The sequence below is a fragment of the Taeniopygia guttata genome, chromosome Z (genome assembly GCF_048771995.1).
Source record: "Taeniopygia guttata chromosome Z, bTaeGut7.mat, whole genome shotgun sequence".
NCBI classification, from domain to species: Eukaryota; Metazoa; Chordata; class Aves; order Passeriformes; family Estrildidae; genus Taeniopygia; species Taeniopygia guttata.
Genome location: NC_133063.1, coordinates 66,023,533 through 66,051,496, shown reverse-complemented (window position 1 = coordinate 66,051,496; position 27,964 = coordinate 66,023,533). Strand labels below are relative to the sequence as shown.

At 39.0% G+C, this 27,964-nt stretch overlaps 1 protein-coding gene and 1 long non-coding RNA gene across 8 annotated transcripts in view; one reads left to right on the top strand and one right to left on the bottom strand.

Moving 5' to 3' along the window:
• Positions 1 to 16,880, bottom strand: part of POC5 (POC5 centriolar protein) — a 29,026-nt gene extending 12,146 nt beyond the window's left edge. Inside the window, exons 1-5 of one of the 7 annotated variants that reach the window (XM_030257373.4) lie at positions 16,365 to 16,489; positions 14,248 to 14,350; positions 12,204 to 12,306; positions 10,914 to 11,013; positions 6,630 to 6,777 (exon numbers count right to left, since the gene is read on the bottom strand). In XM_030257373.4, coding sequence (XP_030113233.4) covers positions 6,630 to 6,777; positions 10,914 to 10,997 — 232 coding nt within the window. In that variant the 5' untranslated portion in view covers positions 10,998 to 11,013; positions 12,204 to 12,306; positions 14,248 to 14,350; positions 16,365 to 16,489. Of the gene's footprint in view, positions 1 to 6,629; positions 6,778 to 10,913; positions 11,014 to 12,203; positions 12,307 to 14,247; positions 14,351 to 16,010; positions 16,317 to 16,364 lie in introns of those variants that run through there. The other 6 variants (XM_030257372.4, XM_072922218.1, XM_072922219.1 and 3 more) reach the window with 6 other exon arrangements.
• On the top strand, positions 15,905 to 25,052 carry LOC115490935 (uncharacterized). The gene is made up of 3 exons (XR_003956860.4): positions 15,905 to 16,069; positions 20,355 to 20,481; positions 24,689 to 25,052. It is a non-coding gene; the product is annotated as an uncharacterized lncRNA (long non-coding RNA).
• Positions 25,053 to 27,964: the final 2,912 nt, after the last annotated feature.

The window sequence follows — 27,964 nt, the reverse complement described above, 5'->3', positions numbered from 1 at the left end:
TCAATAAGCCTGTAAACACCTGAGGTCTGTGGTGTTCCTTTACGAATTCACAAATTAGCCTATGGATATATTTAAATGTTAATATGTACCTGCATCCATTTTTCTTAAAGCCTTAATTTGTCCATCTATTTAGCATTCAAGCAATTTGAGAAAGGATGCATCTACCATGAATTTATATAATGACTTATATAATGAATCCTCACTTTCAGGAGTTGTGGCTAGGTACCACTCCAATAAAAGTTAATCCCTGCCCAAATGCTAGTTTGCATGCATTTGAGATGAGAAAAAGTTAATTTTAACTAAAATTGTGTGGTAAAATATTGCTTTGTATATGGTTATTCCTCACAGAAAATTTGTTATTTCAGTTGACAATGGAATAAAAGAAAATTAGAAAGAAGATGTATTAGCAGTTTCCTGTTAATAACAACAAACACAACAACTTCAAAAAATACTTTTTTTTATAAGCAGAGAAAATCTCCAACGTTTTAATCTTCACTTTTGAAAACAAATATTGTCTGATGAGAACTATTTTTTTTGATTCAACCTAGAAGAGATAAGCTTATCTGCCACAAAGAAGTATCTTCAGTGGACACTAGAAAAGTGTGTTTCTGATTATTTATAGCAGAGCTTGATGGTTGATAGGTCTCCTTTCCTAAGGAAATGAGAAGAGCTGTCTGGCTAATACTCTCTACCACAAAACTACTACATCAGTCTCTGAAACAAAAGGGAAATAAGGAAGAACCATGATGCAGAAGCAGTTACAACTGCTTTTTAGTATTTCTCTCAAGGTAATATACAACCACACATCATAAAATTAACACCAGCTTGAGCTACAGGAGTGCCATCTAATACACCATTTCTATAGACTAAATGTCCTGCCCTATTACAGAAGCAAAAGACCATAAACAGATTATTCCCCATCACAGAGTAGATTAAAATCAGATTTTAGTAATTATTTCTCTTGAAAATGACAGAAGTGTTGCTAAAGTAGTGGCAGAATCTGAATACCTGTTGCTTCTAAAACTCTATATGTGACATGCCTGACAGATGATCCAGATTACGTGAAATACACCTAATTTCTGTGATGAAGAATCTGGCTGGTGTCTGACAATAAAATTATCTGGCACTCTTACCATGGCCAAAAATTCACAGTTCTGTCCTTCACCACTTTTCTCCACTCCTGCATGTCACTCCTTCCTTTAACTGTGACGTGAAATGCATAAAGCTTTGTTTTTATTTTCATACTTCTACTACTTGGTTAGATTACAAAGATATCCTACACAGCACAGTTTGCAAAATACCTTCCAAAAAAACCCAAAAAACCAAAAAAAAACCAACAAAAAAACAAACCAAAAAAAACCCAACAAAAAACCCCCACACCCAAAACCCAACAGAACAAAATGTAACCAATCAAAACAGGATATTAAAACAGACTGACAACTCAACTGCCATAATCTGAGAATCACAGTATTACTAGTTCATTGCTCCCTTCCTCTTAATTTTCCCTATGAACAGCTTATCCTAACACAGCTTTCATTTCTCTCATTTACCATAGGATGTATAATACCTTAATTGAATCCACCAAGTGTATATGTTACATGTTTATAACATCATCTTATGAAATTCATCTTGGCCTTCCAGCATTGCCATAATTTTCTAGCTGTACACACATTAATTTCTTATTTCTAATGCTCTCCTTCTGTCACGTCTATTCCTTCCATATGAATTATATGATGTCATTCAGTTACAGTGCACTAAGTTATCAAGGATACTGGAACCATTTGGATATGGTAAGTATAGAAATGCATTATATTAAATAACCTCCACATGCATTTACTGCAACAAATCTCTGATGGAGGTAATGAAATTAGTTGTTTACTCAGATGTCTGTTACTACTGTTGAGCTTTTCTCTGTTGTTCTCGTATCTGACTTTTTCTGCTTTTATTAAGTAAATAAGCTCTGACATTATTCTCACACATGGCATGCTATTAGTGGCCCAAGCTGAGCACAGCAGTTTGTTAAAATGTTCTAAGAAGTTTAATGGATATATACTGAGGACTGGTAGGCTTGAAGAGAAGCATTTTTTTCCAGTCTTTGGGTATGAGTCATCATTGCACATCTCTGCAACAAATATTTTACTGCTCCAGTCTTAGTAATTTTCAAATTTAATCAACTAAACTGATAACAAGAACAGGAAATCAAGTTTTATGTTTCAAAGTTTAAAAACATTTGGACACTGAACTGAATTGAATAATACAGAATGTTCACTCCAAATACTTTTCTTATTTCACTGAAAGCTGTTAGGGAAGATACCATGTACACTTAAATTTTCTGCAACAAGTAGAGACTATGACTAATCCATCATAATGGTAGCATCCAGACCAAAGAATACTTCATAATCAAAACTTCATTTCAGAAGGCATTACATGGCATTAAAAACTCTGTTGGTCCCAGTACTATCACATGGAGAAGGGGAAAATACATCATAAACTTGAGAAGTTCTGCAGAACAGCAAACTTTCAGATTTTAACTCCATGCTCAGCACATTAATTCATTCTGTTTTACAGTTATAGAACACTAAAACAATAATTTATGATTTTGTTAGTTTAACACAGTAGCAGCTTTAGAGGCAAATGACAAAAAGCTTGATTTTTAGCATGAACAAGCAAGCAGTGCCAAAAGAATGGAGTTTAACAAAAAAATTAAGTGTCCTTCAGAAAAAAAACTTGATAAACAATTCCACCTGATCAGCATTAGAGGCAGAGTATTAAGCTTGAATTTAAACATTAGAGGTATAGTATGAAACTTGAACCGTTTGCTCACTGTTCATTCAAAGTCATATTATTACCATCATAAAGAAAGAAGGTATTCTGAGGGCATTAACATTGTGGCCAACCCTACTTCAATACATAATCACCACCAATCAATATTAGCGATTATATAGCAGGGTTCAAGATTTTGATCCGATCTTTTACTAAAAGTTGAAAAAATCTTTAGTACAGCTAGATTGTTTCCAGCTGTATCTCTAGGAGGTGTGACCCATCTCTCTCCCAGACTGAGAAGACATAGTGATATTTTCAATAGCAAACAGATATTTTGCTAAAGTAGCAAAGCAAAGGAAACTTATTTATAGCATGTAATTGAGACAAGCAGGATGAGTGTGTAAATATTCTTCTTGACTCTTATGTTCTCTGGGAAGTTCAGAAGCACCTTCTTTATTGTCTTTAATAATTTTTTCTTCCATTTTGAAAAGAACAGATGAATTGTATTTTGCAGGGTGCTGCCTTTGGCAAAGACAATAAATATCTTAGTGGTTCCTTGTAAAGAGCAATACAACTCTTTTAATGAGAACTACAATGCAAAATTTTGATCACCATCAAGTATAAGACTATTTCTTTTTTCCCCTGTTTCATGAGAATTAACAAGAGCTTGCAAATGACTATTCTAATTTGGTAACACCAGGCACATTAAAAAGGTAACACTGTTCAAATATTTCAAAAGAAGCAACCAAGGGAATGGAATTTTGTTCTCTCACTTCTATGGCCATAAAAAGCATCAAAGACCTGACAGGCTATATGTTTAGCCCCATGAAGTGGTTTGACATTGGCTGGATGCCAAATTGCAGCCACCAAAGCTGCTCTTTCACTCACCTCTGCAGCTGGACAGGGAAGAGAAAATATAATGAAGGATTCATGGGTTGAGATAAGGACCACAGAGATCACTAATGAAATACCATCATGGGCTAAGCAGGCTCTAATTAGAGATATGAATTGAATTTATTACTAAAAAAATGGGAGCAGGATGAGAAGTAAAAGAAGATCTTATAAACACCTTTCCCACATCTGTCTCTCCTCAGCTCTACCTGCTCCCCCAGTGGCACACAGACAGGGAATGGAGTTTATGCTCAGCTCCTCACACCTTGTTCCTGCTCATGGAGAGGAATGTTTCCCCTGCTCCAACATACGGGATCCCTCCCATGGGAGACAGTTCTCCATGAACTTCTCCAACATGAGTCCATGTCATAGGCAGTGCTCTCTGTGAACTGCTGCAGTGTGGGTGACTCTTCCATGGGGTGCAGTCCTCCAAAGACAGGCTGCTGCAGTGTGGGTCTCCCATGGTGTCACAAGTCCTACCAGGAAAGCTGCTGCAGCATGGGCTCCTCTCTTCACAGGTCTGCAGGTCCCCGCTCTGGTGTGAGCTTCCCATGAGGTCACAGGCTCCTCTCAGACATCCACGTGCTCCAGCATGGGTCTGTCTCCTCCATGGGTTGCAGGTGGATCCCTGCATCCCCCTGACCTCCATGGCCTGCAGGGGCATCTGAGCTCCAGTGCCTGGAGCAACCCTTGTCCCTGCTTCTCCAGTGACCTTCATATGCACAGAACTGTTCCTCTCACATATTCTCACTCCATTTTTCTGTGGTTGCAATGACAACTAGGCAAAGCTTCCTTTTTCTTCTCAAATCTCTTATCACAGAGGTATTACCACCATTTCAAACTGCCTCAGCCTTAGCCAGCTGCACTCCCATCCTTTGGAGCTGCCAGGGACTTGTTATGTCATACATGGAGGAAACTTTTGGCAGCTTCTCACAGAAGCCACCCCTGTAGCACCCCCACTACTAAAGCCTGGCCATGAAAACCCAATACAGCCCAGAAAAACATTTAAAAAGTACAAGCATAACCTATCTGAAAGAGTAACAGAGATAGACTGGGTGTCTGGCTACAATTTTTTCTTTAGACAAATATGATAGAAAATAGAGTATACAATCATGTACTAAAAAAGTGCAAGAGTCTAGTGCTTTAATTCTGATATTCTTTCTTACACATCACAAAAAATCCCTTACAAAACAATATTCCACTCAAACTGGGAGACAAAACTCTAAGCAGAGAGCACTGAGGACAATATCCAAATTAAAGTTTGCTCCATAGTATAGTTCCACATACCTGGGTTTGAAATTTTCTACTCTTTTAGAACACCAACTCAGGCTGAGAAACAGTTCCAGCAGCTGACATTAACTGCTCCACAAATCAAGAGCTTTGCAATTGTACTTGAATCCTGACAATCTGTGACTTATGACTGATCAGCAATGGAAGAACTTCGAAGAAGAGGAGATAACATTGAAGAAGAGGAGATAAACACTCTGCTCATGGAGCTCTGGGAAGAATACAGGGAGTGGCCACAGCTGTTTTAAAGGAAGCTGAAGTTATCTCAACACAGGAAGGGGCTCTGGGCGGCCTTTATTTTTCATAAAACACTGCACCAGTTGAGTGGACCAACTGGTTGTGTAAGTGGCCTTAGTTAACTGAGAACTCTGAATGCATTTCTGGGCTACTCAGACAAGCATGGCTTAAGCCAGTGAAAACAGTACCAAAATGAAGCAACCAGCAAAATGACCTTTCAACATAGCCACGGACTTGAGCTGGCTTTAACCTACATGAACTGTCACAGCAACTGGGGAGAGCTTGTGCCATGATAGTTCATATACACAGAGACTGGCAGCAGGAGTCACAGCTGCACTGCACTCATTCTGCTTGTGCTGTAACTGCTTCACTAAGTCCCACTCAGATTTTGGCTCACACACGGCTCTTGCTAGGCCTGGTGTATCCTAGGAGTGGTGCCATGAGGTCAAGGCAAGGGCAGCAGGTAGGCAAAATATGATGGACAGAAGGGCTAAAGGTCATTATGCAGCTGTCTCACCTACCACTTGCTATCTTCTGCAGCCTTAATCCTTCCACACAGATTGTCTAGCAGTCTCTTTAGAATTTAAAAACTTAAATACTATCGACCAAACTTTCAAGTTGGAGGGTATAAATATGTCACTTGTTCCTCAAAACAGTAGACATAAAGCCATCCACAAAGGTTATAAAAGTGAACACAGAAAGATAGCGAAATATTTTTTAATTAAATAGAATGATAAAAAATAGAAGTTAGTTTAAAGTTAGTTTTTCCTGATTCTGCTTAGCTTCCCAGAAAATAAATAATGCAGGTCTATGTGTTTACTATTTCTTCGGAACCAAAATTAACAGCAAAGTTCTCAATCTAGACACTAGTGACAGAAGCAAACAAAACAATCAAAAATATCCTTGTTACTAATGCATCACAAGACGCTAAGTTTAGTGTCTTGTGATGCATTAGTAACACGGATAAATAAAATACCAAGCAAAAAAATAAAATCAGAATAACAGGATTGAACTTAAAAAGTAAGAATGACATTCATGTAGTGACATGATTAGTCATTACACAAAGCCCTTTTAAGGTAATTCTCCCTTCCACTGAATCATTGTTTCTATATGCATTTCTCTATCACAGCCCTACCAGCTGGAGCAAAACCAGCTGTGACCCTTTAAATTCAATGAAGCATACTGTAAGTAAGGGTATCCCCTTTTTCTGTTATTACATCAACCATCTTGAAACATCTGCATCACAAAACACAATGAACTGTCAGCACATCAACACTGTCATCTGAAAGTGATGAACCCTTCAGGGTATCTTCCTACACCTCTTGTGCAAAATGCAAATGTACTACAAATGAGGTACATGTATTTTTCAAACTAAAGCTATTAAAAAATATAAGTCATCAAAGTTGTATCATGGTTCTTGTAAGCTCAACACATAGCCTCGGGCATACTACCTGGATTACTACGATGACTGGATTCGTCTGTTAACCTGGAAACTCTGTCAGGTGGTCTCTGTTCTGAGGCAGGGTCTGGCAACTTTGAGACACACTGTTCAAACTTCGGAGCCGTTACAGTAAAATGAAACAGCTCTTTATATTCATCCTGTTGCAAAGTGGTGACAAAGAATTATAAACTACAATTACATTTATAAAAATTAGGCATATGTAAAAAGAAATGCAAATTATTTTCTATAATTTTGAGAGGTTTATTTTTATTATTAGAGTATTTCCCCTAAAGTTGCAAAAGTGAGTTGTTTTCCTACAATGACTATAATAATTTAACTTTCTCTTGTTTAATATCCATATTCCTTCTGGTTACAACTACATGTATGCACTGTAATAGTCACACAGAAAGACTCTGCAAGATTCAGCATTGGATACTATAATAGGCATCTAAAACAAGAGCTGGAAAAAATTTGCAGTCCCAGATCATGTAAGTTATTAATCAGCCCTTATTCTTTTTAATCACTACTAGTAGTACTTCAAAGAAAAACATGTATTTTTATAGCCATGACAAAGATGCTACTGAACACAGTCACACTTCACACTGTAACATTACAATTTCTTTGGTGGAAGTTGTAAAGCCAATCATCAAAAGAGATTTGATTATACACAATTTTGTTTAGAGTGGATATAATTATCCTCACCTTATATTATTTATTTTTAAAATTCTACAAGTATACAGAATGTGTATATATAACTTAGAAAGAAGCTTTCCTATTAAGAAGCTATAAACCTATCTAACTAGTATCACACCAAAGTAAGCCAATTAATATTTTTCGAAACCTCCTAACCTCCTTTGACACCTCCTTTTTGAAACAGATTTTCAAGATGAGGGCATTTAGTGTTCATTATGAAACCGTAAACAATCTGTATTATAGCTTAAACATACAATCTAGTAATTAAACAAGTACCAGTTACTTACTAAAACAAATAAAATCTACTAATTAAAGACTGGGAAAACAAAGCCCATTGGAAAATACAAAACCAGGTCATTAGCAGTTATTTTTTCTTCACTTAGTACTACCATATTAGTTCTGTTCAGTATCCTAATGAAGTCAAACCTCAGAAGCCAAGTGTGAATTCAAAAATTAATTTCCTCTTAAACCTGGGGGAAGTTAGGGTGAAAACAATCAATGAAAGGTACCAATTACATGCAATATGTTTTTGTATCTAACAACTGAAAACTCTCAGTGTAACTAGTATATTTGTGTGCTTCAACTAATTAGAGAATTTAAGAAGCTAAATATGGTACATTTAATCTGAATTCTAGTTTCCATTTAAATGTCTATCTCCCATCTTCTAATCTATCATGTTCAAAGTAAAAGCCTAAATAAATGTATATGAAGCTATGGAATTAGAAATACGTGATCTATCTTTTGGACATGCAAGTGTGTCATAGTCCTTGTAAAAGGTATAGTTAGCTGCAAATCAACAAGTTATCATTTTTTTCCACAGCCATATCTTTCTAAATGTATATAGTTTAAATTTTATAAGATATCAAAGGAAGAAAACAGATCTCTTTAGATCTGTTACTCAATCAGGAACTACATGGAACCACACAAAACTCCCTGCAGCAAAATCTCAGCTCAGTAAAAAAGCCAATATTAGCCTTAACTAATAAAAATTAAATGATTCTGCAGAAGATGTTAGATTACATCTCTATCTTCTTCTAAGAGATCATGTAACCAAATAGCAACTTAAATTCTTCCCAACAAAAAAGTTAGCTCTCAGACAAAGCTGATCCAGCTGCCTCCATGATAATCTTAGCCAATTCAAAGGACCTAGCAGGTTAAATGTCAGATGCAAGTGGGTGTCTCATGTTGAGTCACCCAATTTATTCATTATCACACAATCTGTCCTACTATAGAAATGCCTAGCATTAAAAATTCGCGTATCAAGCTACGTCAGGAAATTTCTTTCAAGTTCTAACTCTTTTATTAAAGCTCAGAGAATAATCCAATCTGTACAGGAATATGAATGTTTACGTGCCAACAAAGCATCAATAGACAGCATCCAGTGACAAATCTGGAAATAAATTATTATAAATTACAATATTATAACACTGTTGAAATGAAGTTTAAAGGCAAATATTAAAGAAAGCACAGTATCCCCGTTGTAATCAGAAACTTAAGACAAAAAAAAAAAAAATCCTGGAGACAGCAGTGGGAATATGTATGGAAACACTGAGTAATTAAATGTATTACCTCTATCTTAAATACTCTATAACAAGTATGCTGCAACTGGAATTCAATATTGACAAGTATATTTAAAATAAAACCATAACATAATTAACAATATATCTTTGGTTTATTATTGTAGTTCCACTTTAAACAGATACTGCAAAGGATTGTAGTCAAGGTTACAAGACAATATGACAAGAACAGATCGAATGGATAAAGTCTTGCATAACAATTATAAGTAATGGAAATTCTCTAAAAGCCAGTGGATCTCTTTGTAAGGAAAAAGTAATAACCTGGTCTCTATCTAAAAGCAACACATCAAAAAGGCCCAAAAGAACAAAACAGAACAGACCTTCCAAAATTATCTAAATGGAGTAGAGTACTTACCTGTCAACATGCATATTGATTAGCTGTGACCTCAGTGCTGTTCTTTTTCAACAGTAACAAACTCCTACCAGGGGTAGCTTTGGGCTTGTCTAGTTTGGAGAAAAGGAGACTGAGGGGCCCCATTGCTCTGCACAGGTTCCTGAGCAGGCGAAGTGAGAAGAGATGTCCATCTCGTCTCCCTGGGACCCAGTGATAGAATGAGTGGGAATGGTTCAAAATTGTGTAGAGGAGGCTAGATTTCACATTAGGAAGCATTTCTTCACTGAGAGGGCAATCAAACACTTGAATGGGCTTCCCTCCCCAGGGAGACTGATGTCACAAGCCTGTCACTGTTTAAGAGGCATTTGAACAATGCCCTCTAATAACATGGTTTAACTTTTGCTCAGTCACAAAATGGTCAGGCGGTTTGGCCAACGATTGATATAGATCACTTCCAACTAGAACTATTCTTCTCTAGACACATTCTCATTCACAAAACAGTCACTCATTAATATAAGTTTATCATTCTCTACAAGGTGGCCCTAGAGCCTCTGTCAATCCACCAGGTCATAACAGAAAATTCTGGTCCTTCAAAATTTGTAGCATGATGCTTCTATTTTGTTTGCTGACTACAAAAAAGCATTGGAAACACAGATGCATTACTATTCCTAAACAAAGATTATGAAAACTTATCCATGAGATAAAAGCACAAATAGAGAAGTATATGAACTGCAGAAATGAATTGCCCCTAAAAATCTTGTTTAAAAGGTACAAGTCAATCCAAACAGTGAAAAAAGGAAGAAGAAAATCCCTTAATTAAACAGCGCTGCTGCTGTACATGCCCATTTCACCATGTCACAAATGTGGAAATGCACTGCCACAGGGCAAGGTAAATAACAATGCAAAACGTGTTATTGCCAAAATTGTCCTGGTTTGGACTGTATCCTACCAAAGGAAAAAAACACACAATCTACTATGCAAATAGGAATAACCAGTTATTAAATTATGGAAACCTGTTGCTTTCAAAAGAATGGTACAAATGATACTTTATCCAGTATCATTGCATCCTCTTGAAAGCATGATGAGCACAGAAAAGGCAACCCCCAGTATTACAGTTGCAGAATGTCCTAATGTATTTGATGCAGAAAGTTAAAAAAAAACCCAAAAAACAAACAAAAAAAAAACCAAAACAAAAAGCAATAATTTCCTTCCTGTAATTAACTTGGCCATAATACTACTCCAATGGAAATAAATCCATAAAAAAATTTCAGTTTTTACAAAACTGAATCATGGGGAAAGCCTAAATTGTAGTTACTCTTCATCTCTCAAAAGTCATGGGTTTCTATCCTACTGTGTCAAATTCTGGCTTCTTGATAGGACTTAACACAAATAAAGAATAACATTAGGGAAAAAAAAGGTAAGAAAACTACCTATTTTACTTGCAGCTGATCAAACTCTAAAGTTTAGGTAAAAATTTTTACATAAATTTCTTGTGAAATGCAAAAAATTGTACATATTTTAGTATCAGTATTTTTTGCAGTCTACTTTGTTTCATTTCACTAATATTTTTATTATTTTCCTGTATATGTAAAATATAAAAAGATGCACATTTAGTTAGATTTCCTCATAGTTATCCTTCACCAAATAAAATGCCATGACAGTAAATCAAATTATATTGCCTCTGTCCCACCTGAGAATCTGAAGAAACAGAACTGTCCTGAACACAGTCATCTGGGAAAACTGGAGTTGTGCTTTTCTTCTCATCAGATGACATTCTGCACAAAGTATGTCTATAAAACAGTAGAAGAGAACTTCATTTTTCAGTTTCAGTACGTAAGCATATATTCACCAACATTTTCCCCAGAAACAGATTCTGCTGTAACAACTGGATCAATGCCCATTCTGTGCACTAAACTGATTGAATAGTCCAATAATGCTGGAAACTCTCTGATTCAAACCATACTCAAAATAATGGAAATATTTTCACTAACTTATAAGAGAAGAAGGAAAGACTCCAAAGCAACAAGATCAGTTGTTGCAGTTACAGATACAGATATACCTCCTGTGTCAATCTCTGTTTTTATTCATACCGTATTGCCTTTTAGTGTATCAGGCTGCTTCCGTACAAAATTCCTACAGAGCAACATAAGAATGCATAAAGCTACACTGTGCCCACCCACTACATGACCTCAACCACAGCCCAAGGTAGGATAGTACTCTGAACACTCCTGTTCAATACCCTGAATCTTACTGGTCAACATCAGTGTCCCATCACTGTTTTGAGTTTCAGGCCCAGGAAGATGAACAGATATGGAAGGACAAGTTCAATAAATGTCAGTAATTCCAGCAATATCATAGCAATACACTGAGGCATTCTTTGAATACTTGGGAAGTAGGCAATGTTGAAGAAGTGAAAAGAAGCTTGAAGACCTTGTGTAAGATATAGGTATCTCTTAATCAACTACAGCCTTGTATAGGTCCTTCAGTGAAAAACTGAAGCTCTTGTGATAAGATTTGACAGAATAAAGGGAAAAGGACTCTAAAGGATATGGCAGGGGAGGGAAAGATGAAAGGAATTACAAAATGAGGGGAAACAGTGTAAAGCAAGGTGAGTTTGTTAATGAATGAATGGCGATATAGGTACCTGATGCACATGAAAGACAATTAGACACATTGACTAAGGAGCTGTCAGGAAAGAAGGCATACCACCATAAATAACCAGAGGAACTGACTGACTGTACAATGTAGCAAACAACTTGCAAGGAAAATTTATTTTTAGAGAGATCTTTACAACTGTCAATTATAATATTCTTATTTTTTAAACAGATGCATTTTCTGACAGAAATGTAAATTTTAAGTTGCTAGTTGTACTGTCATAAAACTGGCAGGAATATCCTACTTAAACACCATCAATGTTTCTCAAAGTATCAAACCCCCCACATAGTTCTCTATATAGGAATACAGATAGAAATTAACTAACCTTTTGTTCGAGCTGTTCTATACACTGATTCTTCCTGCAGCATAAAAGGTCTCTCTGCCACGGATATTTTTACACCTTTCAGAACAGCAAACTCATTTCTGTGCTGATGATGGATGTTTAAAAAAATGGTATAAAGACAATTTCAAATGCTGAGTTTTTCTGTAGCTCAAGGTTCAAAAGACATGATTACCATCCTGCTGAGCCCTCATATACCAACCACATATTTTAAGTACAAAAAATGGAGTCTAATGATGGTTTACTTTGTACTTTTTATTCCTGTATATCTATGTGTTGATGACAGAAGAAATACTACCTTAATCAGCTCAGCCTTTCTCATTGCCTCCTGGTCTGATAATTTTCTTCTTTCCTGTCTCACATGAATTATTCCTTATATATATGCTTGGTTTTAGCCTCTCTACATAACAAAGTAGGTCTGTACTAACACTGTACCTTCTTTTAGCTGATGAAGTCTTTCAATACCAAAAAATACTTCAGCAATCTTAAAAAGTCAACTTCATATGCTTTCCTACATAGTTTCTCAAATTGTGGATCCTGACTACTCTAAAAACCCTGGATCTATTCAAAGATGTGTGTGTACATTAGTGAAGATCACAAAGAACTATCTAGCACTTTTAGGAATTACATGTGTATTTGCAGACAGAAGTTTGAAATATTGCCAGACCTTCCCTTCTCAGTACACTTCAAAAGAACTAAACAATTGGTTTTTCTGAGAAACAGGATAGCAAATGGAATTCAATGTGAACACAGGTAAGTCCAAGGAAGTTGAAAAGAAAGGTTTTTACTGAAGTTTGTTCAATAACTTAAGACCACTGTCCAGAATTCTGTTTTCAGCTCTCTAAGATCATGACCCTTACACGCAATCAAGTGGATCTAGATCTCTGCTTGTCACTGAAACTACTCTCTGGTCTTCCAAAACTCAAAAGGTTCCTTCATCACAAGTGACAAAGCAAAGTGACCCGTCACTCATACTGCTTCCCCTAAAGGCCCTTCACCATCTTCATTGCCCTCCTTTGGATGCTCTTAAATAGAAGAATGTCTCTCTTTTACTGGCACCCAGAACTGTGCCCAGCGCTGGAGGTGAGGCTGCCCCAGAGCAGAGCAGGACAATTCCCTCCCTCGCCCAGCTGGCCATGCTGTCCCTGATTCCCCATAGGACATGGGTGGCCCTCCTGGCTGCCAGGGCACTGCTGACCTTGTTCAACTTGCAATTGACAAGGATTCACCAGACCACTTCAGTGGGGCTGTTTTCCAGCTTCTCATTTTCCAGTTTTTTGTTACATGCAGGGTTGCTCTGTCCCAGGTGGCTTTTCTGCCCTTGCAGGAATCAACAGCCCTACTTAATTTATTATTGTCAACAAACTTACTTTAATGCCTGCATCCAAGTCAATTAAGAAGATACTGAAAAGCACCAAGCCTAAGATGGAGCCCTGTGGACGCCCCTAGGGACAGGTCCCCAGTTTGATGTCACCCTATTCATTGTAACCCTCTGTGCCCACACCATGAGCCACTTACTCACGCATTACATAATGTGCTTATCCAGCTGTGTGCTGGACATTTTCTCCAGAAGGATACTGGGAGAGAAAGTACCAAAAGCTTTACTGAAATCTAAAAAGATCACATCAGCTGGTTTCTCTTGATCAATTAGGTGCATCACCTTCTCATAAAAGGGAATGAAGTTTCTCAGGCAGGATCTTCTCCTCATGAACCCATGCTGGCTGTGATCGATAACTGCATCAATGTTGCAGACAGAAGCAGAGAACTCATCTCTGCCTTGTCTATGTCCCCATTTGTGAGGTGATCATCCTCATCATGTAACAGGCTCACGTTATTTCTGGACTGCCTTTTATTATCAACGTATTTTTAAAAACACTTTTTCTGTCCCCACAGTACTGGCCAGCTTCAAGTCTAACTGAGCTCTGGCCACATTAATTTCTTGTCTATTATGAAAAGCTGAAGCTCTGTATTTCTCCCATGTAATCTGACTTTCCTTCCACTGGTCATATGCTTTCTTTTTTTGCCTTACCTTCAGAAGAAGATCCCTGCTCAGCCAAGCCAGCCTAAGAATAACTTGTCGGCTTTGATCTCAGTGAATAAGCACTAAGTACCACAAAATACCGGATAAGTTCCTAAAAGAGAAATCAAGGGATATTAAGAAACCACCACCGGGTCAACAAGCTAATTTGCTAAGCTGCAAATCATCATATAGTGAAAGACAAGTGAGAAGAACATCCTCAAGCCTAACAGGTTCTTCTAAACTTACCCGAGCATCTGCCAAAATATATTTCTGACTTCATTAAAGAAAGATTCCTGCTAACAGAAGCAGTTTCTTCCCAACTATAAGCATACAACTGCAGTAATAACACTGCTACTTTTAAAAAACAGGATGCAGCTATAAAGACCTTGGTCTGACTTGACATCATTGTTCTCCTCCTTAATTTTGAATTAAGCTGTGCTCAGGTTTTTGTGGGTTTGGCTTTGTTTTTAACTAAAGGTGATGCTTTCCAAATAATTTAGTGTTTCATTCGGATCAGAGGACTCAACACCTAGGAAAGAGAATCACGTAGTGGGTAAGGTCGGGACAGACCACATTGGGTCATCTTGTCCAACCCTCCTGCTTGAGCAAGGTCATCCTAGAGCACATGGTACAGGATTGTATCCAGGTGGTTACTGAATATATCCAATCTCTAAGCAATCTGTTCTGGTGCACGGTCACCTGCACAATATAGAAAGAAGTTCTCCATCATGTTTGGTGGAACTTCCTGGGCATCAGTTTCTGCCCACTACCTCTCATCCTACTCTTTGGCACCACTAGGAAGAGCCTGGCTCCATTGCCTTAGCACCCTCCCTTCAGATAATCATAGACATTGATGAGGTGTCCTCTCAAGTTGTCTCTTCTTAAGGCTGAACAAGCCCAGCTTCCTCTGCCTTTCCTCCTAAGATGTTCCAGTTCCATCAATATCTTTGTAGCCTCTGCTCCTCTGTTCCAGGAGCTCCATGTTTCTCTTGTCCTGAGGAGCCCAGAACTGGACACATCACTCCAGGTATGGCCTGAGCAGGGCAGGATCACCTTCCATGACCAGCTGGCAATGCTCTTCCTAATGCCCCCCAGGACAGCACTGACCTTCTTGGCCACCAGGACACGCTGCTGGCCCATGGACAGCTTGCTGTCCACCAGGACGCCCAGGTCCTTCTCTGCAGAGCTGCTCCCCAGCAGGTCAGCCCCAGGTGCCTGAGGCTGTTCTCCCCAGGTGCAGGACCCTGCATTTGCCTTTCTTGACTTTCAGATGGTTTTCTCTGCCCATCTCTCCAACCTGGCGAGGTCCTTCTGAAAGGGCTGCACAGCACTCCAGAGTGTAGGCCATTCCTCCCAGCTTTGTGTTCTCAGTGAATTTGCTGAGCAGGCATCTGCCCCTTCACCCATGTAATGGATGAACAAGTTAAAAAGTTCTGGGCCCAGTACTGAGCCTCGGGGGACGCTGCCAGTGATAGAAGTGCATCTCCTGCCAGCAGATGCAGAACATATTCCTTGCCTTTAGCTGTACCCCTCGCAAAGCAGCACTGCCCACGGTGTAACCTCTCGCTACAGCAGCTCCGCAGGGCCCACACCGCCGGGACCGCGGCTGCCATGGCAGCCGGGACAAACACCGACAGTCTGCCAAATGTCCCACAGAAACCGAGGAGGCACCGGGGTGGGCAGGCGAGATTCTCCTTTGCTTTTCTTATGCAGGGCTTTTAAGACAACCAGCCCAACCAGAGGGCAGGGAATGCCCACCTCAGGAAACTCACCTCAGGAAACTCGGGGTGGGGTTGCGGGCGGCAGTGCGGGCAGGGGCAGGGATGCTGTGGTAAGGACGCGGCTCCGGGGCAGGGATGCTGTGGGAGGACGGGACCCCGGGGCAGGGATGCTGTGGGAGGACGGGACCCCGGGGCAGGGATGCTGTGGGAGGACGGGACCCCGGGGCAGGGGCAGGGATGCTGTGGTAAGGACGGGACCCCGGGGCAGGGATGCTGTGGGAGGACGGGACCCCGGGGCAGGGATGCTGTGGGAGGACGGGACCCCGGGGCAGGGATGCTGTGGGAGGACGGGACCCCGGGGCAGGGATGCTGTGGGAGGACGGGACCCCGGCCCCCTCCGCTCACCTGCGGCGCAGCCCCCGCCGGCCCGGCCGTTTCAAACGGCCGTCACGGAAGAGGAACCGCCTCCGCCATTGGCTCACGGCTCCTTTGCAAGGCACCCTCCGATTGGGCAGCTTGGCGACAAATAACCAATCGAGTCGCCAGGCCGGGGCGCTCAAACCGCTAGCCCCGCCCCGCCGGCGGGCGGCTCCTCCCGCACGCTGATTGGTGGGGCTGGCGCGGGGAGGGCGGGGACGTGAGGGAGCGTGAGGGGACGTGAGGGGCGGGCTCGTCCCGTCTTTGTTCCCGTCCCCGTCCCCGTCCTGGTCCCGCGCTGTGACGTGCCGGGCTCGGGTCTCGCAGTTTTCCCGCATTCCCAGTCCGCGCTGGCCGCCAGAGCCGTGCGCGGTGGTTCTGGCTGTGCCGGGGAGGCACCGTGCCAGATTAAAAGCTTTGTTGGGGGGCCTGGGTGTCTCCGTGTTGGAGAGCGGCTGCCCACGGGCATTCCTGTGGAGAACGAAGATTTAAAAAAGAAAAAAGAAAGGAAACGAGGAGAGCGAATTCCTTGGTGGAGCTCCTTCATTCTAAAGCGCTTCCATCTACGCTTCCATTTATTCCATAAACCGTCACCAAGCAGGGGTTTTAAATAATTTGTACAGCAATGCTGCAGAAGGAGGTCTCAGCTTGTAGTTTCCAGCATTCCTCTCCAGGACAGCTTTCCCTAAAACTCTGGGTAGGCAGACAGGCGGGATGGATTCCAGCGCTAAATCTGGCCAGCCGAGCGGCAGGGCTGTGTGTCACATACCCCACCTGAGGCAAATAACTCTCCTTGCTGCCATCTCAGGGCTATAATAGAAAGAAATACAACAGTGGGTTTTTAAGATTTTAAAGGAGTAGAGAGTCCTTCCATTTTCCAGCCTTCTTTTAACTTGATAACGTTGTAACTGATCTTTCTGTAATACAAGCTGCAACATTGAAAATCATGCAATTGTATTTCAAAATTTATTTACAGCACTGAACTCTGGCTACAGCATGGCACTGGGCATGCTAGTGCCACAAACCTTCTGGTCAAGCTCTATAATATGAGATCTTACCTTATATAGCACCAACATTTTGTCTGATAATATGATAAAGATAGGTTGGACATAAAATATGCAGATAGGCACAGAACTATAACTCATTATTTGCCCTTTATAAATATTCACAGCAGTACGTGGACCTCATTCCAGAATCTCTTGCCCTTGTGAAACAGTTGAGCAAGTAAAGACCACCAAAAAATTTCACCTATCTTAGGGGCATTTAAGGTCTCCTACAGTGAGCCTTTTCACACAGTAGAAGCCTACTTCAACATGTGTTGAAGTTCTCATTTAGACAAAGTGGCAATGGAGGGTTGTTTTTAACTGCAGTATCTGATAAGATCAGCATGATTTGATGAGCAAAAATTCCAGCCTGAGGAGCCACTCACTGTGCAGTCATTGTGTTTCATTAAGGCCTACAATGACATTGGTTCATGTGAGTTTCCAGAAAAGCATAATGGAAGGGCTGCATTTGCAGATGGATTTTAGTAAGCATGAAGGAGTGTGTGCTTTCAGAAATACATATTTTTTTTAAATCAATTTGGTTGCAAATATCTATGATAGGATTGTCAGTTCCAGTTAAGGTTGAATTTGGGGTAAAAAGGAACTGCATTTCGTAAGGATTGCAGGAGCACTATCTTCAGACCTTAACTCATTCCCTTTTTGAGTGCTGAAATGAACCTGTCATTCAGTTGTAATCACATATTGGTGACCAATGTCCAAACCAAAGCAAAGCATACCTTATTTTCCCTTGCCACAACTGGCTTTCCCAAAAGCTGAGGGAGGATATTGCAATAAACCAATAAATAAAGTATTTCTGGACAAAGTGGAGAAGAATTGTTACTGTACCCTAAAAGCAAGGAATTTGTAGGATTGGATCATCCCTGAACTCTAAAATAAGCCTCATGAGACAAAATACTGTTTGTGACTGGACTGAATTGGCCTTCATAGCAAAGTGCAGGAGGCACAGTGGCATTTGTAGCCATGAACTATGGCAAGATGTTTGGTCACAGAATCTCCTCTATGCATATCTGGTGTTTTTAAGAGGTGGCACTCAGCTAAGAGTGAGAGAGATTATATTCCAAAGACTGACTTAAATCACAGAATCCAGACAAGGCCTTCTGAGCCTTCTAACTACTAAAGCAGCCTTCAAATCGACCTTTTATTTTTTGGGGTGGGTTTCATGTAAGGTCATAAGAAAGTAGAACTGGTGCATGCTGGTGAAAAAGAGCATGTTACCTGTTTCAGACCAAATAAGTTTATAAAAAGGGAGAGATGACATATGTTTCTATCATGTTTTTTCATGCTAATTTGTTTTTGTATGATGAATCTTTCTTCATAACATAGCTTTTAAATACATTACTACCATTGGCACATAAAAGATAGCCTTTAAATATGTGTTTAGCTTTCAGTCTTACATCTTCAGAAAAATGCAGACATTTGAATATTGAAGGAGTTTGCAATGGGTACTCAAACCAGTCTTTGTGATGCAAACCTCTACTGCTACTTTGTAATTAGATGGATAGAAAACAAAGGATATCAAATGGTCTCAAGCTGGTTACTAGTATAAAGGGATCTGATGAAACCTTCTGTTGAAACTTTCTGACTTTGATTTGTATTTAAAAAATATCTTCCATCTTTCATGTTGGATTCTATTGTACAATAGAATGTACAATTATTTTCACAGGAGGAAGGAGATTTTTCTAAGGTTGTATGACCACATATGTTTATCTGCTGCTCTACCCAAGCAAATGCTGCAGCAGTGATTGAAGTCTGGTTGTCTGTGCAGACTAAGAATTACTTTTGAGGCAGGTGCTGTCCTGAGCTTTAGAAGGAAACAGGTAGAAGGGAGGCAGGACGTTGAACTGATTCAATGGCATTAACACATCTAATGTCAAAAAGTCACCTTTTCTTTCCTTGGAACAGTTTTTGAGGAATTCAAAGTTAAAAATAAAAGCATCCAGTTTATATGAAACAATAATGAATTTTTCGTTTTTTTCTGTAGTTTTATAGGTTGCTGAAACACATTTCCAGTGTTTTCTATTTCCCCCCTGTATGTATCACAATTATGTGATTAAAGGCCAGATATTTTGTTGTAACTTAACAGGGTATACTGGAGTGGTTATTGTTTAACTCTACCAGATTATCTATTTAAGTGTTTGCTGTGTGAACACAAGATCTGTCTCCTCTCATTCGGAGTGCTAATTGCAGCCCTGGCTTCTAGGTATGTTTGTGCCTTGTACAGTGTGGTCTCACCATCTCTCTTGTGCTCTATGGCTCCAGGTGTCTCAAAGAGAGCTCTTGAGTGTCTGGAGGCAGAGAGCCAGGCAGAAGGCACTAAGTTTTGGGGCTTTACTTTCAAAGGACATCATGGCTACTGCCTTGTGCAGTGGTACCGTTGCAATTGGGTGGTCCAGGACCATTCCCTTCCTACCACATGAACTGAAATATTAAATATATGGTTGACAGATCACTCATTTCAAGCATCACAATGCATTTTTTGTTCTGACTACATTAAGAAACATTTTTCAAAATACTGCTATTTCATACAGAATTGAAATCCTTATTTTATGCAAAAAATAATGTGTAATCATAGCTAATATGGGCAATACAGCAGTGCTGTTCCAGATATTTTGGAAATTACTGACATTTTTTTCTTGTGATAATGCTGATTGCAGAAAGAAACTTACCTTGTGAATATTGAACACCTCAGTGTTAAAGGGCTTTATCTTCTATCTATTATCCCCCTCTTCCCTTGTAAAAATAGTCTTCTGAATATGTTGTCTCTTATATAATGGTTAGTGCATTTAGCAAGTATATATTGTTTTTCAGAAAAATATCCAAGGGAATTGTCATCAGTATTTAGAGATTGAAAATATTCTTGAGTCTAGTATTTGCTGTTATATGAAAATATATTCTTATTTTTATTTTTTTACAGGTGTATCAACTTATGTCTTGACAGACACAAGACGGTGTTGAAGAACCTATAAATATGAAAGGCCCAGTGAGCATGTTCATATATATTAAAAAATTTCTCCCAGGGAATTTGAGTGTTTTTTACTCAAGTAAGTGTTTTGACATCAGTCAGTCATCAGTCTTTTCCCCATCAGTGACAACCTGTCATGACAGAATTTATGAAGAGATTTTTTATGAATAGCAAAGATGGGTTTTATGCTATAATTACTTATTGACTTCTGTTAGATAAAGATTTTCAGTTAAAAACTGAAAAAAATGCTTCTCATACAGTATCTTAGGTAACTATCCATTCACCTGCTTTTCAAGCTTCTCTCTTTTCCAGTGTGATATCAAAACAGATCTGTCAATAGTTTTGCCAAAAAGCACTGGGAATATTTTTGTGGTTTTTTTTTTTTTTTTCTTTTAAACTGTAGAAAACAGGTGAAATGTCTTCTCATAAGATATTACAAGATTAACATCCCTAGAGATATTTCAGTGATAGGGTGCACATGTACAACATATTAGTGATGACATATTCAGCTGCAGGGGCAATAGAACACCACAGTGCTCTAGAGTATTGAATGACTGTAAAAGGCAAAAGCATCAGCTTTCTTGCAAGACTAGCATTAGAACTTCCCACTGAAATATGCTGTTAAAAATCATATATGAAGAATGAATGCTGGACTTGTAATTGTTCCTTGCAGCAGGATACAAGATTTTACAGAAAGGTAGAAATGTATTTCTTGTAGGAGTTGACAGCAATTAAAATGTTCTTGTTGAAAATAAGTAATAGCTTTTTCCAAGCTTGATTGTATTAATGATCTGTTCCTAAAGAAAATGCAATCTTTATATATATAACAATTGTGATGTTTATTGCTATCTTTAAGAATCTGCACACTATTCCTGCTTTTACCACTTTTAAGAGGTTCAAAGGAATACTAGGCAGATTTTTTGGATGATGTTTCTATCGTAAAACACAGACACTTTTGGCAAATGAAGTGCAGGAAAAGTTTGAAACGGTTAATGTGCAGCAGACAGTCAGCCTTCCTCCAAGAGCTGCCATTTACTTGAGAGATTGTATAGCAGTCAAAATGTTTTAGCATCTCTTCAGCTTCTTATGGCAGGATCAACACGTTGACTGTTGACAGGTGTAAACATGTATATTTGCCTTCTGGCTTGAATGCTTTCAGCTCCTTTGCCTGCAGCGATCACTTCCTCTCTCCCCATTCTCCGGCAAGGTCTGCAGTCCCTGTGCCTGCAAGCTCCGCTTCACCGCGGGCTGAAGGACACTCCTCAGAGCAGTGAGTCAGCAGGCAAGGTACTGACGGCATTGCCGGCATGGGCCACGCAGAGATGTGCCTCTGCAGTGACGCAGCCTTTGCTCACGCAGGAGTCACCAAGGATTTTTACATCACCTCTACACCAGGTGGCAACATATCATGCTGCTCTGCTCGTGATCTGGTTTTAAAGACAAAAACGCTTATAATAGGCAGCATTCTGCAGAATTCAGTCATTACAGATCAGATCTGCTACTCCTTCCTTTTTATTTTTTTAAAATCAAGTGTTGTTATTACATGTCTTATTATATTAATGTTGACAAAGACTGGTTAAATGCCATTAACTATAAGGAAGATTTCAATGAGATAGTCTAAATGGTATAAGAGTATGCATGAAAGGTACCTTTTCTTTTAAGTTTTAGAGAGTGCTCTTGGCATTCATTTTAAGATGCAAAATGCTCTGTGTTACAATAGCTTTTTCTTTCAAATTTTCTGGAACCTAATTACTAAAAAATTCCCTCCACTAATAAAGAAAGATTCATAGTACTTGAAGGACTAGCACCTTCAATTTTGACTGTAATAAAAACTTAGGTTACTATTAAAAGACCTTTCAAACTGATGTTCCAATGTCTGTGACATTCAGGCTGAAATGTTTTGTGTGGTATTCATACTACCAACTTAAGGCCTTTTTTTTGTAGACATCTTCTGGGCTATTCATTGTGGATTCCCCTTATAGTTGCTTAACTATAAAGATGCTTAAGGGACATCAGAGGCAGTCTCATCTGGAAAGTCTTCTAGTCTTTTGTACTCCTAGCAGAGAAATAAGTGCCTGCAGGGTTCAGTTGATCTCATACATTTCTAAAAGGTCAGATGAATCATACCACAAAAGTGCTTATTACTCTGTTGTGACTATAGTCTAGAAAAGTAGTTCAGATATCTACAATTTAGACATTTGCATTTGCTCAGATGATTCCAGTCTTTTGAATGTAATTGTACTTCAAATGGAACTACAGGTTCTCAAAGGATTTGATTATTAAGGCACAATTTTTTATTTTTTTTTTTCAATTTGGCACCCAGACTCTACAAGCCTGGCTTGGACATTGATCTGAGTCATTCTATCTATTTTTTGCAGTAAAGAGACACAACTCCCACTGCATCAGGTGAGAGATAAGTCTGGTGGTACCTGTTCCATTCCAATTCACTGTATTAACATTATAAAAACATAGTAAAAACAATATAAAGGAAGAGATTTTTTTAAAGGCTTAAATGTCTCATTCTTTAAGATTTGTAAAACAAATATAAATAGCAAAACATAGGTGTCTTTAAATAAAAGTTTGTGAAGTATTTAACATGCAGATAAGTAAACTGACAAATGAAACTTTTATGTAAGGTAGTATTATGAAAGAGAACAGGAAGATAGAGTGTATATGAGGAATGATACAAACAAAACCAAATCCTTGAGTGTGAACTAAAATTAAAGCAATAAAAGTGCTTATGGAAATTTTTGCCGCCTTAAATGAAAGAAGAAGGAGAGGAAGGGATACGAAGGTACATGTGTGTGTAGATAAGTGACAGTGTTTTGGGCAGAATGTCAAAAGCTTTGACACTGGAGTGAAGCCCAACAGAACTAGTGACAGGGTGAAATGTGAGTGAGTATGGGATTACTTTAGAATAAGTTGATTATTCAGCAAAGTCAGAGGGTACTATTCTGGAAATCCCACAAGAAACACTGTGTTTTACTTACTAATTTTTGAAATTCATTTGTTACCACACAAAAAAGTTTTCTTATTTCAAGGTGACTAGCAATGCTAGCACTCACAGACCATCTTTGATTATCTTTACAAGAAGACCTTGAGACAGTGTTTGAAGGTTGAGGTGGCAAATGTAACTGGATACAGTATTATCCAAATTGTATTGTTATGTACACAAAAACATGCCTAACTCTGCCCACACCATGTTGGATTTTGAGCTGCCCATCTTTACCTGGGAACAAGGTCTTTCATTGAAATAGGAACATGAATTTTGTTCTTAATGATTGTTATCCATTCCTCTTAAAAATGCTATAATTAAACTGGAAAAAAATGCAAAGAAAGGTGAAAATTATGATCTAAATCATGATGTTACAATAGGAATTATAATTAGGCAAACCAGAATTCTAAAGAACCCCAAAGAGTATGAAGGTTGTGCATTAAGGATTTCTTGTTTAGTCTCATTCCCAATAAAAAAATGTTGAGCACCAATTGAAGCTAACAGGAACTTCATTCAAAGCAAGCAAGAAAGCTTGGTTCTTCATCTTGTTTTGGCATCTACAGTGTCTTTTTTATCTGTAATACCTTTTTCTAAGCAGGTAAGAAGGCTTGATTCTTCATCTTGTTTTAACATCTGTAATATCTTTTTCAAGAAACTTCACAAATTCACTCTACACATGTTATGTGCCTTCAGAGTAGTGGACAATTTAGAGAAGGAATACCAATACCTATAGAATAAAAAAAGACATTATCTCTAGCTAAGGAATTCCAAATGTTGCAAATTTTTGGAGGTTAGATTATTTGATGAAGTCTCATTATGTGCTGTATTGTTCCCTTTTTACTCTGGGTGATCTTTTGGAAAATGGTTACTAAGCTTGATGAATCAGTAGCCTTTGCCCTGACCTAGAATCACCCTTATGTTAGAAATAAAGCTGATTTTAAATAATAATCAATTTATCCAGTAGTCTTAAAACAGAATTACAACAAAAGTGTGTCATTTATATTGAGATATTTTTCAGGTAAATATATTAAATCTAGCAGACTGCATTTAAGGTAGAGAGATTCCTTCTTATTCTATGTCTGAAGTACAATTTTCTGTATTATAGTTTCAGGAATGTGCTTAAAAAGGTTGAAATATTTGTATTTGAGTATTTGTGCCAAAACCAAGAACACTGCACTGACTTCCTATTTTAGACTCTTATCATTGTGTTTCTTTTATAGGAGAGCCAAATCTGTGCCAAATCTGTGGTAAGTGCTGCAGTAATTCACATTTTCCTACTTCTTTCCTTCAGGACTGCATGTTATACTTTCCAGCATGTGATGTGAATGCAGATGGCTCTTTGTACCTGGAGGAAGAAAACAAAGGAACACAACTGTTTGCTCATGTTGTGGCTGTGTATGTGAGATGTGAGGGGAAAAGGTATCTTTTCAATGTAGTTTTCTTTTTAACAGAATTATTGAATGTGGGAGCATAAAAGTAGTTAGCATTACCTGCCCTACAGTTTTCTATCTGTTTGGATGCAGAAAATCAGAACTAATTTAATGAAACTTGTATTAACATAAAGACAAAATGCTTATATTCAATTATGTATATCTTTTAATATGAAGACAATAATTTAGAAGAGCTTTAAAGGTATTAAATTTCTATACCATCAAGCTCATACTCTGTAGAGTTGTGTTATTTTTGTTCTATTGCGTTTTATTATGTATGCGGTCTGTTCTATGTTCAGTTGGTTTGTTCCATGTACCCCCTCAGTTTTTTAAGTTGGTTCCTTCCCCAGTCTCCCACCTCTCCTCCCCTGTCAATCCTCCCCAAAAGTGCCGAGTCATTCCCCTGTCTCCTCCCAGGGTCCTTGTCCGTCACTCGGTGCCCCTGCCCCTACATCCAGAACCTTCTACCCGGGGCATCGTGTGATTGGACCAGGTCCTGAGACCCCTCCCATATTCCTCTCCTATTGGCCCTTTCCCCAAGAGCGAGCCACTCCCCGAAGATGCCCATTGGTCCCAGTTTTCCCCGCCCATGTGGTATAAAGTCCCCTGACATCCAGCCCCAAGTGCCTTCTCTGGCAGGCACCAGTCCCGTCAACTGGATCCTCGCCAGCGCGTTGTCCCCGTTGGGACCCAATAAAGAGGATTTTGGCCCCCAGAGGAGGACTCTCTTTTCTGTTTGCACCGCGGGAATTCGGCTGTGTTTCCACCAACCCACCCAGCGCTCTCCAAAGCCTTCAGAGGTCCAGCGGAGGGTGCTGGAGACCTGCCCGCTCTCTCCCTCGCGGAGAGCTAGCTGGGGGGGAGACAAGGCTTGAGGGGGAGAACGCGGCAATACTCACTAAAGTCTAAAGAGAATTCACTAAAGAGAATTTCTTTTTGCAGTACTTGGAAGCATACCACCCATCTGTAGGCAGGTATTGCAGCTCTCCCAGCTTTCCTTTCCATTACATAATAATACAGTACTCAAAATTCAGCTGAAAAAGACTTTTCATTAGACAACCAGCAAAAATAAAATACTGTGAGAATTTAAAAAAAGTGTTCATAGTCTTTAGTGACTGAAAGATTGTACTAAGAAGCAGACCTTTAAGAATGCCTCAAATAGATGAGCTACTGTGTTGAAATACAGAAACTGGGAAACCTGAATAATTCCAGTAATGTATATGACGCATAGAGTACTGGTGTGTGTTAGTGCTGGTCTCCTTTTGGATTACAAATTGACTTTGATGGATTGTAGTTAGGAGCAGGAATAAAAAATGGAGAAGAAGATGCAGCAAAGGACAAGAAAACCTTAGAAATGGTAACTCACTCACTCTGGACAAAGGCAAAAGCAAATGCAAATGCAACTAAACAAACTCTCACTCAACAAAAAAAAAAAAGTATGTTCTTCATGCTAATTTAGAAGACATTAATTTAGAAGATATCTGGGAAAATATTTTTCTTGCATAAATTTAATTATAAAGATCAGACTTCTATCTGAGCTAGAAGCCAAAATATGTGATTTATTTTGTCCTAAATCAGAAATCTCAAACCTGTTAGAGAATTCAAGTGACATCTAAAGCTAAATGAGAAGTATTCCATTATTTGTTGAGGTAAAGGTGCCCTTACTGTGCTGTGGTGCAGGAAGAATGAGTGTGGAGAAATGAAGTTTCTTTTTCAGATTCAAGTTCAAAGACACAAGATTAATGTTTTCAAGGAGTGTTACATTGGGAGATAGATCACTCTTGTTTCTTTAGCTTAACAGAAAGGTAGTTATGTGTATTGACTCTTCTAAGAAAGTGACAGCCTGAAATTAAATACAAAAGGAACATGGGAATTTGTGAGGAGGAGAGGTATTGGACTGGAAAGAGCAGTACTCAGAATAATATTTGACATAGTGAGAAACTGCTCTGCTGGAATTAAAACCTCCATCTAAGGGAGAAGCATCCTCTCTGTTGGATGCTGTGAGGTGTCTGCATCCAGGAAGTGAACTGCCAGTTAAGGCGGCAACAACACATACCTAAATTTGTGATGTGCGTATGTGAAGTCATTGGGCTCTTTCCCACTAGTGTGATTCAGCAGGTTGCAATGAGCTGAACAGATCCATGGAAAGTTGGCCACTCACACCTCTAGCAGGAGATTTGTAAGAAGGATAATAAGCACACCCAGATAAGGTGTGTGCAATTGTAACTACTCAGAGGTCCTGTGAGAAAGATGTGCACATGTAACTGTGTTTCTCTGTGTGTCATTATAGCATTTTGGGTGGGTTGTTGCAGGAGGCAGTTTTTGTTTGTGTATATTATAAGCATTTCACATGCCTCTAATATTGTGGTTTATTAGCATTTTACTTGCATCTAATATTGTGGTTTATTTGTATTGCTGAATGTTAAATACAGAGATCACTGATTGCTGGTTAATTACATGATGTTAATAAGTTGCTTCAATTCTGATTTTCCCTCTGATAATGTAATCATGTTTAGCAAAATATCTCTGAGCTGGGTATACTGTTACTGTAATAAACACAGCTGTGAAATACAGGATCACAGAAAGGAAAGGACAAGGGTTTTGTTTAGCTGTTGAGAAACAGCAAAATTATTAGCTGAGTAATAAGGAAGTTTGGGTATATGGAGAGATCTTGCTGGTCTCTGAAATGCCTACCAATGAAACTTTCAACATTTTGTGTGTAGATACAATGAAAAGACAAGTAAGAGTCGGTTTTGTACCAGTTAACTTAACAGTAATTCTTGAGGGACCCTAGAGGGGGGAATCCTTCTAAAACTGGGAGCTGGATTAAGAAACATAATTCAGGAAGAGGGAAGTAGAATTAGCATTGCTGATGGAAATTATTAACGCACCAAGAACATTTCCTGTGGGACATTATTGAAAGTGCTGCATTTTAGTTTTATGGTGAGCAGATTCTTCAAAAAACATAGTCCCAGTTAGAGCCCTGCAAATAAAAAAGGTTTTTGAGTAATACCTGGAATCAATTTTTCTCTAGTTAGATGACATAGTGAAGATATGTTTCAGTATAGCAAGTCCATGGGGTTTAGTTTTCAAAATGTTATTACAATTTTAATTCACTCAAAGATTTCAGCGTCCCC